Source organism: Mobula birostris, chromosome 29 (assembly GCF_030028105.1).
Source record: "Mobula birostris isolate sMobBir1 chromosome 29, sMobBir1.hap1, whole genome shotgun sequence".
Classification (NCBI taxonomy): domain Eukaryota; kingdom Metazoa; phylum Chordata; class Chondrichthyes; order Myliobatiformes; family Myliobatidae; genus Mobula; species Mobula birostris.
Window position 1 is genome coordinate 410340 of NC_092398.1, and position 18788 is coordinate 429127.

An 18788-nucleotide genomic window follows, 5' to 3' on the forward strand; every position below is an offset into this window, starting at 1 on the left:
ATATTTTAATAAAGTGAGTAGTGAATTGCTAGTTTGCATCTTGGCATAAACGTCCTTCCTCGCATATCCCTGCATCTTATGACAGTCACTTTAAACTTCGATACTGGTTCTTACCCCATCTGCTGGTGGGATCGGTGGCTGTGTGGCGTGTTGTTTCAGCAGCTGGAAGGGTTGTGGCAATCTGAGGTAATGGGCATGAGAACTGACTCCAAATGTCATGGCCCCAGGAAATCGTTTTTCAAGCTTTTATCTTTAATGTAATCAGGGTATGTAAAGTTTACATTTCAAAAAATAAATGCATACTGAAGTAATTTAGTAGATAAATAACATTAGTTAAGCAATATGAAATAAATCCCAAACTAGTTGAATTTATATCTCATTATTTAATTTGTATCAAAGGTGTCTTATTTCACTAGCTCCTTGGGTGGTAGGGTTGTCCTTTAGAAAAATCAGTTGGACTCTTTGGAGGTTTTTGAAGCTTATTAGAATGAGAGGTGACCTTATTGAGACATGAACGGTTGAGAGAGGAAGACGGTTATTCTGCATCTAAGGTTGTTCACCATGTATGGGGGAGGCCTTGGGATAAAGTGTAAGCTTTAAACCAGTTAAAGGCTTATTAAGCAACACACACAAAAGTTGCTGGTGAACACAGCAGGCCAGGCAGCATCTCTAGGAAGAGGGTTAGTATCTCTGTACAGACTGTACCTCTTCCTAGAGATGCTGCCTGGCCTGCTGCGTTCACCAGCAACTTTTATCTGTGTTGCTTGAAATTCCGGCATCTGCAGATTTCCTCATGTTTGCGTTTTTAAAGGCTTATTAATATTGTTCCTGATCAAACTTTCTTTTTTTTTTGTAATTTATTTTTTATTGAATTTCATCATCAAACATTTCCATAAGATGTTTTTCAGATACTGTACATATATATCATATAAATCATATTTGTCACAAATCTCCACATAATATTTATCTGAGGTATACATTTATAGAAAGGAGAGGAAAGGAAGTCGAAAGAAGAAAACTATGTACAGAGTAGGGAGTGATTTTTTTTTTACAACATATTCATTGACTTGTGAGAATAAAATCAGGCCTATGAGGTGTTATGTAGTTAAACCATTTTTTCCAGTATGAATAAAATTGTTCCCGCTTATGATTAACAGATGCTGTTATCTTCTCCATTTTGTAAATGTCCACTGTAATTTCCATCCATACCTTTAAAGTTGGGCTCTCCTGTGATAACCATTTCCTGGTAAGGGTCTTTTTAGCAGCCACCAGCAGTACATTCATTAAATATTTATCTCTTTTCAACCATTCTTGAGGTATATACCCAAAATATATGGTCTTACTTTCTAAGGGTATTTCACATTTAAAGATGTCTTGTAGGGCATTATGTATCCCACTCCAATAGTCTTTGATAAAGGGGCATTTCCAGAAAATATGATAATGGTTTGCATTTTGATTTCCACAATTTCTCCAGCAAACAGGGAGGTTACTATCATAATGGGATTTCTGAGAGGGAGTAATAAATTATCTTATCAAGTTTTTCCACCCGAACTCCCTCCATTTCTGTGAACTGGTACACTTCCGTTGATACCTCCATATTATTGTCCAGTCTTCCTCAGATATCATTATCCCTCCTTCCTTCTCCCATTTTGTTTTAATGTATGAAGTCGAATGTGTTTTAAGATTTGACAGGCCCTTATACACGCTTGAAATTATTCTACTACCATTGTCTGAATTATATGCTTTTCTAAATAGCTCTATCAGACATGTACTTGCCTTGGTTACATTTTTAACTGTCCTATTAACATACTGTCGCATCTGTAAATACCGGTAAAAGTCTTGTTTTTCTAATAAGTGTTTCTCTTTGAGCATTTCAAAACAGTGTTCCTTCTTTCATTGTATTGCAAATAGCTGTTATTCCTTTCCTGATCAAACTTTCTAAAACTTTCTTCACTATAGGTAGGGAACTTGTTGGAGAAGATTCATATGGATAGGATATCTTGCATCTGGAAAAGTGTGGGCTAGTTACAGTTGGTCAGCATGACTTTATGAGGTAATTTTGGGGAGGTGACAATGATGATTGAGGGCAAGGCAGTGGATATTTTGTACATGAACTTTAATAAGGCATTCAACAGATCTCCCATTCTAGGTGAACCCAGAAAGCTAAGGCACGGAGGAGCTGCGATGACTTGGTACATTGAATTTAAAATTAACTTGGCCATAAAAGAAAGGATAGTGGTGGAAGGGTGTTATTCTGACTAGAGGTCGGAGACTATTGGTTTTCTGCAAGGATCAATGGTGGGGCTTATCTTTGTGACATAAATGATTTGGATGAAAATATTGGTGGACTGATTAGTAAGTTTGCAGACAGCACAAATTTTGACAGTGGTGATGGCAACAAATGTCAAAAGATTCAGCAGATCAGTTGGAAATGTGGGTAGAGAAATGGCAGGTGAAGTTTCATCTGGACAGGTGTGAGATGATGTAATTTGGGAAGTCAGATATAACAAGAAAATGTACTGTAAATGACCGAACCCTGTTAAATCCGAGTGATCTTGTGATCCAAAGGTTCTTTGGAAGTCAAAAATGAGGCATGAAACTCATTTTTATGGCTGTTTATTGAATTACAAGAGTGAAGAGTAAAGGAATAAAAGTAATGGTCATCATATAGAGAAGCTAGCTCAGACTATAACCATAACAAGACACTGTGATAACAAATAGCCAGATTCAAGAGGCATGACATGACACCTCCAGCAGGAAAACTTAATAATTTTCTAGAATAATACGGAAGAAGCAATACTACAATAACTGGAAATTTCACTGAACAATTACATGTTTATAGATGATTATATAAAAATACAAGCAAACATAGAAAAGATTAAACTATGAGGGCGAAAAATAATTTTTTACACTCTAACCCAACAACCTTAGGTCTAGGTTTACAGAGGGATCTTACGGTGCAAATCTATAGCTCCCTAAAAGTAGCAGCAAATAGATGGAGTGGTATTGGTGGTGTACGACATTGCCTTAATGGGTTTTGGTGCTGTGGTATGAAACTTTGGTGAGACCACATTTAGAATCCTGTCTCCTTTTGATGAGGATGTTTTATTTTGCTTACAGTGTGGAGGGTGCCAGGGAAGGTTGCTGGCTGCAGATACACAGCAATGTTTTAAGAGGCACCATAGAGTAATATAGCATGAAAGCATGCCCTTTGGCCCATCTGCCCCATGCTGACCACAGCATTCTCCTTGTTAATCCTAGTTGCTTGTATTCAAGGCCTAACTCTAAGCCCCTCCCCTCTATGTATCTATCCAAATGTACCTACCTCAACCACTTCCTGTGGCAGCTCATTCCGGGTACTCACGACTCTTTTAAATATCTCCTCTCTTATCTTGTACCTGTGCTCTGTGGTTTTGGATTTGCCAGCTCTGGGGAAAACATTATGACTGTCTTAACGCATCCATACCCCTCATGATTTTATCAGCTCCTCTGAGGCCATTCCTCATTCTCCTGCGCTCTCAGGAATAAAGATCTAGCTTGGCCAACCTCTCCTTGCCTCAGTTTCATCCAGGCTGCATCCTCGTGTATCTTTTCTGCATGCTCTTCAGCTTGACAATGACCAGAACTCTGCATAATACTCTACAAGTGTGGCCTCACCAGTGTCTGTATAACTGAAACACAATGACTGATGAAAGCCAGTGTGCGAGCCCCTTCTTCACCACCCTGTCTACTTGGTTGCTTTCAGCAAACTGTGCACTTGTACCCCTGGACGGTCTGTCCCATAACACGTATCAGTGCCCTGCCATTCATGGTATTAGTCGTATCCTGGTTTCAATGTTCAAAATGCATCAGCTCACAATTAGCTAAATTGAAATCTATTTTCCATTCCTTAGCCCATCTCCCTAACTGACCGAGATCTCCTCGCAATCTATTGTAACCTGCTTCACTGTCAACGAGACCCCTTACTTTAGAATCATCAGCAAATTTGCTAACTGGGCCATGTACGTTATATCCAAATAATTTATGTAAATAATAGATCCCAAGACTGAACCATAGGGTACTTCACTTAGTCACAGGCCTCCAGTCTTCAGCTGTCGCCTTCTGCTTCCTATCACTGAGGCAAGTCCGAATTAACCTCACTTACTCTCCCTGAATCTCATGCAGCCAACCCTTCCAGATCAGCCAGCCACGTGGGACCTTACGGTTCTGTACTGTTGTATGTTTTATATCCACTCTTTATGGTTGTTCATCGATCTCTCTGCCCCAACCCACCCCCACCCTCCATTCTGTATAAGTTTTGTACTGTTTGATATTAATATTATTGCTTTGTGCTTTTTGCTCTAGTAAAATTGGAGAGGAACAATCCCCAGAAGATGCTGAAGATGGTCCTCCAGAGTTGTTGGTCAGTCTCATTAATGTATCAGCACAATCCTTTTTGTTATTAGTTTTGATTTTCTATTACTAATTCTCATGCATACTTTCTGTAAAAATGTGGACAGTGAGGCTGTTTAACTCTGAATCCTATTAGAGCCAAACTCATTGCTGTGATTCAAAGCACCAAGGAGGTGTTTCAGAAGGGTCAGACATGGATACTAAGACAGAGTTCCACTCTGTTTTGCATTCCCATATTGTGATGTGCTCTCACCTAAGCCTCTTTCCTGGCTGAAGTCAGAAAAATTGGTGTGGACTGGAGACCAGTGGTCAAGCAGGAGAGCCTCCTGATCCCAGGATCATCATGGGACCTACTACGCAAATCCATCATCCCTTCTCGTCTACAGATGGCTGCCAGAACAGTCTAGTCAGCTCATTTTCCTTAAAACCAATTCCAGTTTTTGTATAACACTTTAAGATGCTGAAAAGAACTTGAATTTTTGATTTCACTTTTTCCCAAGTGTTTTTATTGGAATGTACCTAATGACATTTTAAACCATTTGGAGCTTACTCTCCTCAAGTTGCTGGCGACACCATGCTCAACAAAGCAGTCTATCAAAAGAACATTGTCCTTATTTTAAAGTTTCGAGTTGGCATCAAGTCCCTGTCGTTTACCAGCTCTAGTTTCACTCTCACGCACTAGTGAGTGTGACAAGCAGCTCTAGTTTCTCTCACACACTAGTGAGCGTGACAAGCAGCTCTAGTTTCTCTCACACACTAGTGAGTGTGACAAGCAGCTCTAGTTTCACTCTCACACTAGTGAGTGCGACAAGCAGCTCTAGTTTCACTCACACACTAGTGAGCGTGACAAGCAATAGGCTTCAGTTTACCTTTCACATGCTAGTGAATGTAAAACCAGATTTTTTTGGGTGCACTGATTAAGGTTTGTGTTACTGATGTAAAGTGTTTTTTTTTTAGTTTATTCATGGCGGACACACAGCTAAAATTTCAGACTTCTCTTGGAACCCAAATGAACCTTGGGTAATTTGTTCTGTATCTGAAGACAACATCATGCAGGTGTGGCAAATGGTGAGTTTGGACTCTTTTCTCCAACATGTAAGCATGTTTTGCATCTGGGAAAACAAGAATGTCTAAATTGAATTGATTCATTAAAATAACAACAATAGGTGGGGGTTCACTTATCTTCTAGCATGTTGGAGCTAATTCCACCTCCTTGTTCTCAGTCTGTAGTCCTGTAAATTACAGCTCATTGTGTTCATCTGGTTTTAAAATGGGATGAGAGTTCCTACACTTAACCCTTTCAGACAGCAAGTTCTGCACTTCTCTTTCTGGGTGAGAATATTTTGTTTCTCAACTCCCCTTGAATCCAGTAAATATACCCACCTGTGTCATTGATATTTCTATCAAGGAAGATATTCTTCCTATTTATTCTAATTCAGCCTCTCACCCACCTCTGTTCTATATTTCCCATCTCTTTGGCAGTTGCAAACTAGTTGTCTTAACAGTTGGGAAGCACAACTAATGTGTTCAAATGGCTGAAGCAGTGCATAGTGTCTAGCGTTAATCCACCTGAGTTTTGAATTTCTCAAAAGATGGGAAATAGGAGCCCACTTCTGCTTTGCAGAGTGAAGTTAATCAATTTCATCGGTGTCTATCCACTTTGCCCTCTTCCCAGCTCCTGTGAAATGCCATGGGATATGTTACTGCCACATTTTTACAGGAAGGGAGATTGATAATGAAACACTTCCCAAGGGACACCTATGCAAAATGTTGTTTTACTTAACAACGCACTGACATCTTCGGTCTTTCATATAAAAGGGACACGTGCCAGGGTTTCCAAATGGTCTGATTTCTGTTCAGCTTTTCAGCCACTGATGAGGCAGCTCTGTGAGATATGGATTTGTTCTTCACAGTAGCAGTCAGAGGGTGACAGCAGAGAGCTGTATTTTAGATTGGAGGTGTGTGTCCAATGTGTGCTGCAGAAACTGGTGCTGGCTCTGCTATTGCATGTTAGATAAGAATGTAGTTAGTAAGTTGATGAATGGCACCAGAATTGATACTGTGGTCAACAGTGAAGATTGTCCAAGGTTACAGCAGAAGCTCAATCAACTGGGAAGGTGGGTGGAAGAATGGCAGCTGGAATTTAAACCAAGCTGCCCTGTACACAGTGAATGGAAGACCCTGGGGAGTGTTGTAGAACAGAGAGACCTCCATGTACAAACATATAGTTCCTCATGGTTTAATCACTTAATTGGATATGATAATGAGTACAAGAGTTGCAATGCTATAGAAGAGTACAGCAACCAAGTAGACTTTTTCTAAAGCAATGTGTTTATTTGGTTAGTGACACTTGAAATGTGCATCTAATAGCCAATAGGTATTAATACTTTTTAGTTTCAGTGCTGCTTTAATATTTAAACAAGATTGTTTTCCCCACAGGCTGAAAATATTTACAATGATGAAGATCCAGAAGGAGCCCCTGATCCTGAAGGCCAAGGCTCGTAGCTGGTTTTAGCTTTCAAATGCCTTTTTCTATACAAACTTGCTATTCTGTTAATGCTGAATTGGGAGAAGCTGTCGGTGTCTAAAAGTACCATCTCCAACTGCAGGAGTTTGGATAGAAGTATGTCCTCCAGTAAGGACCCCTTTTTCCTTTTGAAAATGTTTGCTTCTACCCCACAAGCCTAATGTCCCATTTTGCAGACATGTCTGCATTTCTATTTGACCAGTACAAGGAAGCAGCTTGTTCTCCTGTTGTGTACAATACATATTTAAAGGCTTTTGCCCCGAATGCTGCAACATTTACATTGTTTCCTTTGAAATACAATCAAATATTCTCTGTGAGAGGGTCTTGCTAAATATAATATGCATCAATCCCAATAAAAATATGTTTTTCTACACAAAATATGAAGTGTAAATTTCTTTGCATTGTTGTAAGTTGATTCTATGGTGAAAAGGGTTTGGAGTGAAAAGCTATCCATAGCTGCTGTTTGATCTAATGGTGACCAGTAAAACTGCATCAGCTGCTAAGCAGCCAGTTGAATCATCATTCTTTCACGCTGGTTAGAATGAACAGCATTAAGGGTATATCCACAACTCAAGGGCTGCAGCTGTTCAAGGCAGTAGCTCCCTGCCACCACCTGGTCATTTAATGCTGACTCAGCCTGCAAAACCTACATTCATTGGAAGAAGAATCAAAACAGTGTATGTATAATTGCAACCTCCCTCATTTAATCTGGCTGGTATTAGTATCTAACTTCTAAAGATGCACTGTGAACACTTGAAGGTGGCAACTGTCCTGCCTTTCTTTAAATACAAGTCTTGAAGTCAATATGTACTCTACAATACATACTCTCTGATGGGGGAAACATGTTGTGTCCTTTCCAGGGCAGTTAGTCCACCTTTGGTCCCCAGCTGGCACTCAGCTCTCACCTGTGGCTCCCCGTAGCTGTTTGCATGCAACAGTGGCCACACCCCACTATCTATGCCTCTCATCTTATAAACTTCTATCAGATCTCCTCTGCTGTTCCAGAGAAAACCAGTTTATCCAGCCTCTCATGATAGCAGATATCCTCTAAACCAGGCAACATCAATGGACAGTAAGGGTTGAGATTGAGATCAACTGGGTAAATGGCAGATAGATTTTATCTTGGGGGAAGTGTGAAGTGATGCATTTTTGGAAGTTAACCAAGACAGGACTTGCACAGCAAATGCCAGGGTCTGGGGGGGGGGGGGGCACACACAGGGGGCAGGGGGGTTGTAGAACAGAGACACCTCAGGGTACAAGTATGTAGTCCCCTGAAAGTAGGCAGGGTGTTAGTGAGGGCACTTAACATGCTTGCTTTCATTGATCAGGGTACTGATCAGAGTTGAGATGTCACATTACAAGTGCACACAAGGTCGATGAGACAACACTTGGAATGTTGTGTGTAGCTAAATGAAAGCTGTCATTGAGTTGGAAAGAGTATGGCGACAGTACCTGGGACTGGAAGCTTTCAGTCATAAGGAGAGACCGGGCTTTTCCCTGGAGTGTGGGGGAGCAAAGTGTGATGTAACAGGTCTATAAAATAATGAGGAACAGTGAGAAAGTGAATGGTCAGTCTTTCCTACAGTGTAAGAATCTAAATTTAGGGTGAGAAGGGAAAATTTGAAAAGGAATCTGTCGGACAACCTTTTCGTGTAGGGCAGTGAGATGGAACAAGCTGCCAGAGGAAGCTTTGGGAGTGGGTCAAGTTGCAGTGTTCGTACAGGAAAGGTTAAGTGGACAAATGGGACTTGCTGAATTGGTTGGCATGGATAAACTGGGCCAAAAGGGGTGTTCCATGCTGAATACCTTGAAGTACACATCTTTACAGCTGCTGATTCATTTAGGATTCAAATTCTTTAAATCTGCCTTGTCTGAAGAGTCAATCAGACTTCCACAAGCAGTCAAACACTCCCTGCAAAGAAAAAAATATTTTCAGCAGATCTGAACTGAAGCAAAAGATGTCAGCTTAGTTTAGGAAATGGACTTTGAAGGCAGCTGGGTGCAGTTGATATGTATCACTTCTCAAGTGAGAATTTAATGCAATTGGAAATAATAAGCTGGAGAAGTAAATGGTTATAACACATACCTCAAATGTTAACAAAAGAATCATTAAAAACATTTAAACACAAGAAAGGCTTTGCCAACAAAGAATGCAGTTCTAAATGAAATGGGACAATCAGTTATAAAGTCAAATTCCACATGGAACCTTAAATACTGAAAGATGTGTCCCATGATGGTCAGCATAGATGTAGAGAATTGGTCATGGAGGTCCACCACAGGAAAACAGGCCCATTGACCAGCTGGTCCATGTCAAGCAAGATAACACTCCTGGCATTTGGCCTATAACTTTCTAAGTATTTCCAATCCATGTACCTGTCCAACTGTCTTAAAAGTTATTGTTCTTGCCTCAACCACTTCCTCTGGCAATCCATTCCACATAGATTAAATAAAACTTGCCCTTCAAGTTCCTCTTAAATCTTTAAATGTCCTTGAGGTCTTGATTCCTCAGCTCTGGGAAATATTAAAGAGGTTGTGGGCTGAATGGCCTGTATCTATACTTGACTCAATGACAACAGAAAGGAGTGTTTCTTTATTTAAATCTATATTTCTAAATTTTGCTATTATGGAGTGACAGCAATACAGCACTGCCATAGTGCCCAGTGAGTCCTGATTTCCTGCATTTGGCCCATCTCCCTCCAAGTCCCTCTCTCCATGTGACTACTCATACCTCTTCAATGAAACTATTTCACCTGCCTCAACCACTTTAGCATCTCGTTCCATATATTCACCACCCTCTGGGTGAAAAAGTTGCCCCTCAGGTCTCTTAAATCTTTCCCCACTCACCCCAAGTCAATGCCCTTTTGTTTGAAACTCTTATCCTGGGGTAAAAAGCTGACCATCCATCTTATCTACACCTCTCCTAATTGTAAATCCTACTTTAAGGTCACCCTTCATTCTATATTTCAAGTAGTAAAGACTTAAGCTGGCCCTCAAGTCCTGGAAACATCTTTTTAAATCTCTCCTGCACTCTACAGTTTAACCACATCTTTACTATAACAGGGTGACCAGAACTACACAGTACTCCCAGTGCAGCCTCACCAACAACCCATATAACCACAACATAATGCATCAACTACTGTACTCAATGTCCTGACTGAAGGCTATCATGATCAATTCCTTTTTCACCATCCTATCAACCTGTGATGCCACCTTCAACGAACTCTGCGTTTGTTCTCCATAGTCCCTCACGCACTCCCTAGTTCCCTACCACTCATAGTACAAGTCCTAAGTTGGTTGGACTTTCCAGACTACATCACTTCACATTTGTCTATATTGAAATCCATTTGCCACTTCTTGATCTACTTCCCAAGCCGATCGACATCACGTTGTAATCAACAGTAACCTTCTTCACTAATCACTTCATCAACAATACCTTCTAATTTTGACATCCACAAACTTACTGATCAAGCCTTGTGATTTATATCCAAATCAATGATATAGATAACAAACAAGAGCCGCAACATTGGCCCCGTGACACACCACTAGTCATTGGCTCCTATTCTGCGACACCAGCCTCCGACTCAATCTCCATGGATTCCTTGGGATCTAACCTTTCAGATCAGCCTACCACGTGGGAGCCTGTTGAAGGTCTTGCTAAGTTCCAAATAGACAACATTGATGTCCTACCCTCATACACCTTTTTGGCTACTTTTTCAACCAACTCACAAGCCTGCGCACTCATCTACACCATGTGACCAATTAACATATTGACCCTTTCTCCGTATCTTCTGCTAAGCCTGAGAACTTGACTTTGAGAGAAGAGGAAGAACTTTGTGAGATGTACCTGATCATGCACTTGAGATAAAATTTACTGACCTGCCCCTGGAAAGGTTCTGGATTTCTGTGAAAGAAGATTATCCTGCCATTCATAGGAAAGCAATGAACATTTTGCTGCAGTTTTCAATTTCTTACATGTGTGAGCAAGCTTTTTCTTGTTTAACAAATATCAAAAGCAAGGACAGAAATCATCTCATTTCAGTTGAAGGTGAAATCTGTGTGTGCTTATCTCAAGTTCAACTCAGAATTGAGAAATGTATTATGTTTGTCTTATGAGTTTTTAAAATTTATGAAAGGGAGAGAAAGATTAATTTCAAGAAAGGTAAGCTAGGCTTAACTATAAGTTCTCCCCCCACCCCAAGAAAAGTTGGCTAAAAATTCATTCTCTACACAAAAGAGCATTGACAATTATGTTTGGATTATTATATCTACAACTTACTGGTTACGCTAACTTACCAGGAGCTGTAGGTATAATAATTTTTATGCTGGGGTTCCCTGGGACCTGAAGTTTCGGGTCTAGCTTGCCTTCAGGGTGCCGGATTTTTGTGGCTCTGGAGGGTCAAATCAAGGCTGGTCCCCCTGACTGAGGAGTCACAGGAGAACACAGAAAATCAGGAGCAGCTGTGGGCTTTGTGTCCAGAGACCTGAGCTCTCTGGGCACAGGGCTCAGACAAAGAAATGCAACAGACTTTTAACATCATAAATCAGCAAGTTAGAGAGAGACAGAGAGACTGTGGTATGTGAACGTGCAGTCTTTGGGGTACTGCAAGTTTGTGTCTTTACTGATGCTTTGCTGCACATTCGAGTGCTCGGTGAGGGGCACCGATGCACTTTTGCTGCTTGGGGGGGGTGGTGTTGCCTTGCTGCTGCTTGTGTGTGGGAGGGGGAGCTGGGGGGGGCTTTGGGTTTCTAATGTTTAACTGTGATTCATTCTTTGGGCACTTGTTTTTGTGGATGCTTATGAAGAAAAAGAATTTCAGGATGTATATTGTTTAAATTTCTCTGACATTAAATTTACCCATTGACCTATTGATTGACCTATTATTTCAAGGGTTTCTCTATGGCAAATAGGTTGAGAAAGGCTTGTGTTTTGAGTGATGCTGGTTTAAGGAGCAATATTAATTGAATATCAAACGCCAAGCCGTTGTATCACCAGTAGCTTTAGTTTGATGGTTCTAGTTAATGGCCCCCATTGGCCTAGCATTTATTGTTTTCCCTTCATTTCTGCACAGTTCCCATTAAAAGTCAGTGAACTGTTGAACCACTTCAGTGTTTCTCTCTCCGCACTTGGACCATAACACACACCCTGTCCACCACTCAACTGAAGAAAATGGACCCAGCTGAGAGAAAGCAGCTGACCTTGGCCCTGACATTCATTGGCCAGATAGGAGAGAAGTTAGTCAGTTGAAGCTGCTTTGGGAGAGGTGACTGGCAGTGCGACAGATACTCTCGGAACAACAAGGCCAGTCCGGACCGAAGCTTGTGCAGGAGAAACTGAAATCAGTAGAAGCTGGGGGAGATATGACCTGTACAAAAGGGACAGGTTGCACCTGAACCTGAGGGGACCAATATTCTTGTGGGCAGGTTTGTAGAGTATTTGGGGAGAGTTTAAACTAATTCAGTAGTGGGATGGGAACAGGAGTGAAGGGACTCAGGATAGGATAGATGGTAAAAAAAAAGCAAAGAGAGCGTGCAGTTAGACTGTCAGGAAAGGCAGGCAGATAATAGGACAAAATTGCAGCCAACAGGGTAAGTATCAGTGGATTAGGGATACAAAAATCAAAAAGGGTAGCAAATGCAGTACTCAAAGTGTACATCTCAGTGCACAGAGTATAAGAAATAAGGCGGATGATCTTGTTGCACTTTTATAGATTGTCAGGTATGATGTTGTGGCCATCACTGAATCAGGGCTAAAGGATGGTTGTAGTTGGGAGCTGAATGTCCAAGGTTACACATTGTATCAGAGGAATAGGAAGGTAGGCAGAGGGTTGGTATGCCTCTGCTGGTAAAGAATGGCATCAAGTCATTAGGAAGATGTGACATGGGATTGGAAGATGTTGAATCCTTGTGGGTTGAGTTCAGAAACTGCAAGGGTAAAAGGACCCTGAAGGCAGTTATATACAGGCCTCCCAACAGTAGCCAGAATACAATGGGAAATAGAAAAGGTGTGCCAAAAGGGCAATGTTAATGATAGTCATGGGAGATTTTAACATGCAGGTAGATTGGGAAAATCAGGTTGGTAATGAATCTCAAGTGTAAGATGGCTTTTTAGAGCAGCTGGTCATTGAGCCTACTAAGGGAAAAGCTATACTGGATTGGATGTTACGTAGTGAACCAGAGGTGATTAGGGAGCTTAAGGTAATGAAACACTTAGGAGGCAGTGATCACCATATGACCAAGTTCAACTTGAAATATGATGGGGAGAAAGTAAACTCTGACATGACATAACAGTATTTCAGTGGAGTCTTTGTGTGGAACACCCTAAGGGTTAACTTGCAGGTTAGAAACAGAAAACTTGCAGCACAATACAGGCCCTTCGGCCCACAATGCTGTGCCGAACATGTACTTACTTCAGAAATTACCGAGGGTTACCCAGAGCCCTCTATTTTTCTAAGCCCCATGTACCTGTCCAGGAACCTCTTAAAAGACCCTATCGTACCCGCCTCCACCACCGTTGCCGGCAGCCCATTCCACACACTCACCACTCTCTGCATAAAAACATACCCCTGATATCTCCTCTGTACCTACTTCTAAGCACCTTAAAACTGTGCCCTCTCATGTTAGCCATTTCAGCCCTGGGAAAAAGCCTCTGACTATCCACACAGTCAATGCCTCTCATCATCTTGTACACCTCTATCAGGTCATCTCTCATCCTCCTCCGCTCCAAGGAGAAAAGGCTGAGTTCACTCAACCTATTCTCATAGGGCATGCTCCCTAATCCAGGCAACATTCTTGTAAATCTCCTCTGCAGCCTTTCTATATTTTCCACATCCTTCCTGTAGGGAGGTGACCAGAACTGAGCACAGTACTCTAAGTGGGGTCTGACCAGGGTCCTATATAGCTGTAACATTACCTCTCAGCTCTTGGACTCAATCCCACAGCTGATGAATTCCAATGCACCGTATGCCTTCTTAACCACAGAGCCAACCTGTACAGCAGCTTTGTGTCCTATGGACTCGTACCCCAAGATCCCTCTGATCCTCCACACTGCCAAGAGTCTTACCATTAATACTGTATTCTGCCATCATATTTGACCTACCAAAATGAACTACCTCACACTTATCTGGGTTGAACTCCATCTGCCACTTCTCAGCCCAGTTTTGCATCCTATCGATGTCCTGCTGTAACCTCTGACAGCCCTCCACACTATCCACAACACCCCCAACCTTTGTGTCATCAGAAAACTTACTAACCCATCCCTCCACTTCCTCATCCAGATCATTTATAAAAATCACAAAGAGTAGGGGGTCCCAGAACAGATCCCTGAGGCCCTCCACTGGTCATCAACCTCCATGCAGAATATGACTCATCTACGACCACTTTGCCTTCTGTCGGCAAGCCAGTTCTGGACCCAGAAAGCAAGGTCCCCTTGGATCCCATGCCTCCTTACTTTCTCAATAAGCCTTGCATGGGGTACCTTATCAAATGCCTTGCTGAAATCCATATACACTACATCTACTGCTCTTCCTTCAATGTGTTTAGTCACATCCTCAAAAAATTCAGTCAGGCTCGTAAGGCACAACCTACCTTTGACAAAGCCATGTTGACTATTCCTAATCATATTATGCCTCTCCAAATGTTCATAAATCCTGCCTCTCAGGATCTTTTCCATCAACTTACCAACTGCTGAATTAAGGTTGAGTTGGTGGTGAAGAAGGCAAATGCAATGTTAGAATTCATTTCAAGTAGTTTAGAATACAAGAACAGGGATATGATGTTGAGGTTTTATAAAGCATTGGTGAAGCCTCACCTTGAGGTATTGTTAAGAGTTTTGGGCTCCTTATCTAAGAAAAGATGTGCTGGCATTGGTGAAGGTTCAGAGGAGGCTCACAAGAATGACTCTGGGTATGAAAGGGTTATCATATGAGGATAACCCTTTCACGGCTCTGGGTCTGTACTCGCTGGAATTTAGAAGGACGAAAGGGGATCTCATTGACCTCTTTCGAATGTTGAAACACCCAGACAGTAGATGTGGAAAGGACATTTCCCATGGTCAGGGAGTCTAGGACAAGGGGGCACAGCCTCAGGATAGAGGGGCCTCCATTTAAAAGAGATTTCTTTAGGGGGTGGTGAATTTGTGGAATTTGTTACCACAGGCAGCTGTGGAGGCCAGGTCGTTCAGTGTATTTAAGGCAGAACTTGATAGGTTCTTGATTGGCCACGGCATCAAAGGTTACAGGTAGAAGGCCAGGGAGTGGGGCTGAGGAGGGGAAAAAAGGATCAGCTAGATTGAATGATGGAGCAGACTCAATGGGACAAATGGCCTAATTTTGCTCCTATGTCTAACGGTCTTATGTCAAGCCAGAAAAGTGCGAGTTCCACAAAGAACAGGTGTTGTTCTTGGTCAATATACCCAGCCCTCCCTGTATTCAAATGGACTCATGTAATGTTCAGGCAGTCACAGAGTGGCCCAGACCACCTACGGTCAAACAGGTGCTTCATGGGGTTTGTGAACTTTTATCACCGCTTCATCCAAAGCTTCATTTCTGTCATTGCACCCATAAATGCACTCGCCAAGATGACCTCTGCCGGATTCCATTGGACGGGTGAAGCAGACTAAGCGTTCTTGGAATTAAAGCGACGCTTCATCATTGCCCCAGTGCTGCCCCACTCGGACCCAGCCTGGTTATTCATCGTTGAGGTGGGTGCACCCAGAGCTGGCATTGGACTGTCTTTCTTCTACAGACAGCCTGCTGCACCATGTGTCTTTCTTTCTCTTCGCTAGATGCCAAGGAGGCATCTATGCTATGCCTCAATGTAACTACAATGTTAGGAACTGAGATCTCTGGCTGTCAAGGAGGCCTCGAAGGGACAGCGACACCGGCTGAAGTGGACAGAGCATCCTTTTTTTGGTTTGGACAGATCACGAGAATCTCTCCTACATTCAGTACATCAAGAGACAACCCCTGTGAAGCCATTGGGCTCCCTTCTTCACCTGGTTTAATTTCAACCTCAACTATTGTCTCAGCAGTAAGGATACCAAGGTCGATGCTCTGTCCCAGCAGTTCGACATGTCCGAGGACAATGCCAATCCAAAGCCCATCGTTCCTCACTTGTGCATTGCTGCTTCAGTAATTTGGGGGTTAGAGGCGGTCTCCCTCCTCTGACCTTCCCTGACCAGGAGTCCCTGCTGCTGAACAGCTGTTCCAACACTACAAGTGTATGTGGAGATGGGCAGGACTTCTCTGCTGCGTGCTCAGAAATAACATGCCTGGGAGGCTGATCAGCTCTGCCAGCAGGTGAGGCCTCTCATGCCAGGGGAGAAAGTCTGGCTGGCATATGAAGATCTTCCCTTGAAAGTCAAGAGCCACAATTTGGCTCCACACTACATGGAGTCCATTCATGGTGGAAGAGGTTATCAACAAGTATGATACAGACTGTGCCTTCCATGTTCAATGAAGATCCACCCAGAGTTCCATGTTCCAGTTCAAGCCAGTGAATACCTCAGCCCTGACTCCAGTCACACTCTCTCCACCTCTTCCCTGCTTGCTGAATTGTTCCCTGGTTTATTCTGTGCAGCACCTCCTGGCATCTCACTGGCCACGGGCCAGGGTCCAGCACCTCATGGATTGGGAGGAGTAAGAAACATTACTGCGTTCAGGTCCATGCGTTCTGGACAAGTCTCTCATCCAGGACTTCTAGCAGGCTCAGGTCTCTGGTGACTTGTGAGCTGCGCCTGGGGAGGGGCGGGCAGGGTCCTGTCACAACTGTGGACTCTGCCATAGGGTCTGCATGCTCTAGCAGGTGGGCTCAGCAAACACCCTCGTGAGTATGCACGTTCCAGCCAATTGGTGTTCCATTGTGGTGATATTGAACTCCCTCTCATTCCAGTCTTGTCAAGACTTGACCAAAAACAGATAATCTGAGCTCCCTGCTTACCGTTGTCCTGGTTCTGGGAAAGAAGACTACCAAGACTGATGCTGTTAAGGAGCAGTAACTATTTAGTATCAGGCTCTGAACAAAAGAGGATAACCACACTTATCTTAAAATGTTCCCACAACCAGTGATCTCACTAAGAGCTCTACCTTGTTTTTTCGTGTTCTCGTTATTTATTGCTATTTATTTATATTTGCATTTGCACAGTTTGTTTTCTGCACTCTGGTTGATCTTTCATTGATCCTGTTATAGTTACTATTCTATAGATTTACTGAGTATGCCTGCAAAAAAAAAATTACATGTATGTCACCACATACAATTTTGAGATATGATAAATTTTACTTTGAATTTTGATGAACCTACTACAGTCGAGCTGCTGTACTGACGTTAGCTTTCATTGGACGGTTCCAGTTACTGACACTGGTGGTGTCACATATTACACATATATGTAATCTGATATACACATACATTAATCATATGTAATCTGATAATAAATTTTACTTTGAACTTTGATGAATCTACTACTGTCGAGCTGCTATATCGGCATTAGCTTTTGTTGGACGGTTCCAGTTACTGACACTGTTGGCCTAGCGTTTGTGGCTTTTCCTTCACTTCTACACACTTCCGTCTCTCCCTCTCTCCCCCCGCACTTGGACCATATCCACAAACCCTGTCACCTGGAGCTCTGGTGATTTGTACAATTCAGTTCTGATATGCAAATTCAGCTGATGTTTGAGAATCTAATTTTACTTCCAGGAAAACCAGAAGAGAATTTACTGGTTCTTGGATTTTGTACAGGTGACAGTGATGTTGGGTACCATAACCGATGCACAGCTGATTTTTAACTTTGTCTACACTGAATGTGAAAAAGAATTGTTCAGAAGTTTCACTTTTCAGTCTTAATATTTCTGACAAGAGGAAAACACTGCAACTGTTTTATTCTTGATGATTTACACCAGTTGCTGTAATTGTCTGTATTCTTCTAAAGTATCATGTAGAACATTTCAATCTGATGGCAAAGACTTTCTGAAACCTTTAAGTAGGCATTATTTTGACATTGATGCAACTTGCAACCCGCGTTCTGTTACACACTCAGACTTACCTGTACGCAGCCAATTCCTCCAACAGGCTCTCCTTCATAATCCTCATATTATCATTCTTTTTCTTCTGTATAATAAGCTCGGTTTTCAGGATGCTGACTTTGGCTTCTAACTCCCTTATCTGTGTCTGATACATTGAGAAATGTTTATTGAGAAATATTTGGAAATTTGTTTTCACAATAATACTGTAGAAATGAAGTCATTTAGCATTTTGCAGAAATGCTGCAATTTCAGAAAATTCGTCAAATGAATTAACTAAGTGACTTGCATGATATTGAAACTTCAACAAACAACTCGGGTGGCCTCACGTTAGCTTGGCGGTGGGTACCAGGGAAAGGAGGTGTATGTAATGTGTTAAAGGCTGAGGTGATGAGAGCAAGTGGGAACAATAATATTTAGAGAAACTTGTACTGTTCAGAGGAAACTCAGCTCCTGTACTGGGCAACACACATAAAATGTTAGACCATAAGACAAAGGAGCAGAAGTCAGCCATTCGGCCCATCAAGTCTGCTCCGCTATTTTATCATGATCGATCCATTCTCCCATTTAGTCCCACTCCCCCACCTTCTCACCATAACCTTTGATTCCCTGGCTACTCAGATACATATCAATCTCTACCTTAAATACACCCAATGACTTGGCCTCCACTGCTGCCCGTGGCAACAAATTCCATAGATTCACCACCCTCTGACTAAAAAAATTTCTTTGCATTTTTGTTCTGGATGGGCGCCCTTCAATCCTTAAGTCATGCCCTCTCATACTAGACTCCCCCATCATGGGAAACAACTTTGCCACATCCACATCAAAATGTTGGAGGAACTCAGCAGGCCAGGCAG

At 42.2% G+C, this 18788-nt stretch overlaps 2 protein-coding genes across 8 annotated transcripts in view; one reads left to right on the forward strand and one right to left on the reverse strand.

Moving 5' to 3' along the window:
• Window positions 1–7303, forward strand: part of LOC140189853 (histone-binding protein RBBP4) — a 43412-nt gene extending 36109 nt beyond the window's left edge. For all 4 annotated transcript variants that reach the window (XM_072246167.1, XM_072246168.1, XM_072246169.1 and 1 more), the window contains 3 exons: window positions 4345–4402; window positions 5350–5460; window positions 6832–7303. In XM_072246167.1, coding sequence (XP_072102268.1) covers window positions 4345–4402; window positions 5350–5460; window positions 6832–6897 — 235 coding nt within the window. In that variant the 3' untranslated portion in view covers window positions 6898–7303. The remainder of the gene's footprint in view (window positions 1–4344; window positions 4403–5349; window positions 5461–6831) is intronic.
• sync (syncoilin, intermediate filament protein) overlaps window positions 1–18788 on the reverse strand; it is a 40979-nt gene that overhangs the window by 8337 nt on the left and 13854 nt on the right. The window contains exons 3-5 of one of the 4 annotated variants that reach the window (XM_072246171.1): window positions 17955–18079; window positions 8726–8831; window positions 5431–5504 (exon numbers count right to left, since the gene is read on the reverse strand). In XM_072246171.1, coding sequence (XP_072102272.1) covers window positions 8756–8831; window positions 17955–18079 — 201 coding nt within the window. In that variant the 3' untranslated portion in view covers window positions 5431–5504; window positions 8726–8755. Of the gene's footprint in view, window positions 1–138; window positions 251–2409; window positions 5505–8725; window positions 8832–17954; window positions 18080–18788 lie in introns of those variants that run through there. The other 3 variants (XM_072246172.1, XM_072246174.1, XM_072246173.1) reach the window with 3 other exon arrangements.